We start from the raw sequence: 707 nt of genomic DNA on the forward strand, positions 1-707 counted from the left end.
CCATTCCCTTTGATGTTATTTTGTTACAGCTTTTGAAATATTTTTTAAGACTAACCCCTGAGTATAGAGATTAGGGGGTTGGGTCGTCCAGGATTCCAGGCTGTCTGACTGTAATAAAGAGAAATAAACCTAGCAAGGCATGAAAAATTTCAAGACCCTCCAGTTTAGTTATGTGACTCTCGTATGGGACTTGAGTCACAGGAGAAGCTGGGTTGAGGCTGATGAGGTGGCTTAGTGGGCAAGCACCTGTCATCAAGCCTGAGGACCTGAGTTTGATCCCCAGGACCACATGGTGGAAGAGAGGCCTGACTCCACAGGTTGTCCTCTCATCACCACATGTGGACCATGGCGTGCCACCTCCACCCCACATGCACATGGATACAAAATAAATAAGCCGTAAGAAATGTTAAAGAGAATAAAAGAAACTGGGCTGTAGGTTAGCACTGAAGAACTTATTTTCGGTAAACTCTCAGTGCCTTTGAAACAAGAGAATAAGGAGCCATGGCTAAATTTCTCTCCTAGGAAGGAAAACTTACTAAGTTTTCTGTTTGGATTGAGAGAAAGGGTTTTGATCTTTTGTTTTCTCTTGTCTATCTTGGACTAATTCTTTTTTTCTTGACCTATGACTGTCTAGGATGAAGAGCGGGATCCCCTTTTGCACAGTTTCAGCCATCTAAAGGAGGTCTTAAACAGTGGGACAGGTAAGG

General features: G+C 43.3%; 1 protein-coding gene across 13 annotated transcripts in view; it reads left to right on the forward strand.

Annotated features, from left to right (window-relative positions):
* Gbf1 (golgi brefeldin A resistant guanine nucleotide exchange factor 1) overlaps positions 1-707 on the forward strand; it is a 128696-nt gene that overhangs the window by 18272 nt on the left and 109717 nt on the right. For all 13 annotated transcript variants that reach the window (XM_006231500.5, XM_006231501.5, XM_006231502.5 and 10 more), the window contains one exon: positions 635-701. In XM_006231500.5, coding sequence (XP_006231562.1) covers positions 635-701 — 67 coding nt within the window. The remainder of the gene's footprint in view (positions 1-634; positions 702-707) is intronic.

This window comes from Rattus norvegicus, chromosome 1 (genome assembly GCF_036323735.1).
Source record: "Rattus norvegicus strain BN/NHsdMcwi chromosome 1, GRCr8, whole genome shotgun sequence".
In the NCBI taxonomy this organism is placed as follows: domain Eukaryota; kingdom Metazoa; phylum Chordata; class Mammalia; order Rodentia; family Muridae; genus Rattus; species Rattus norvegicus.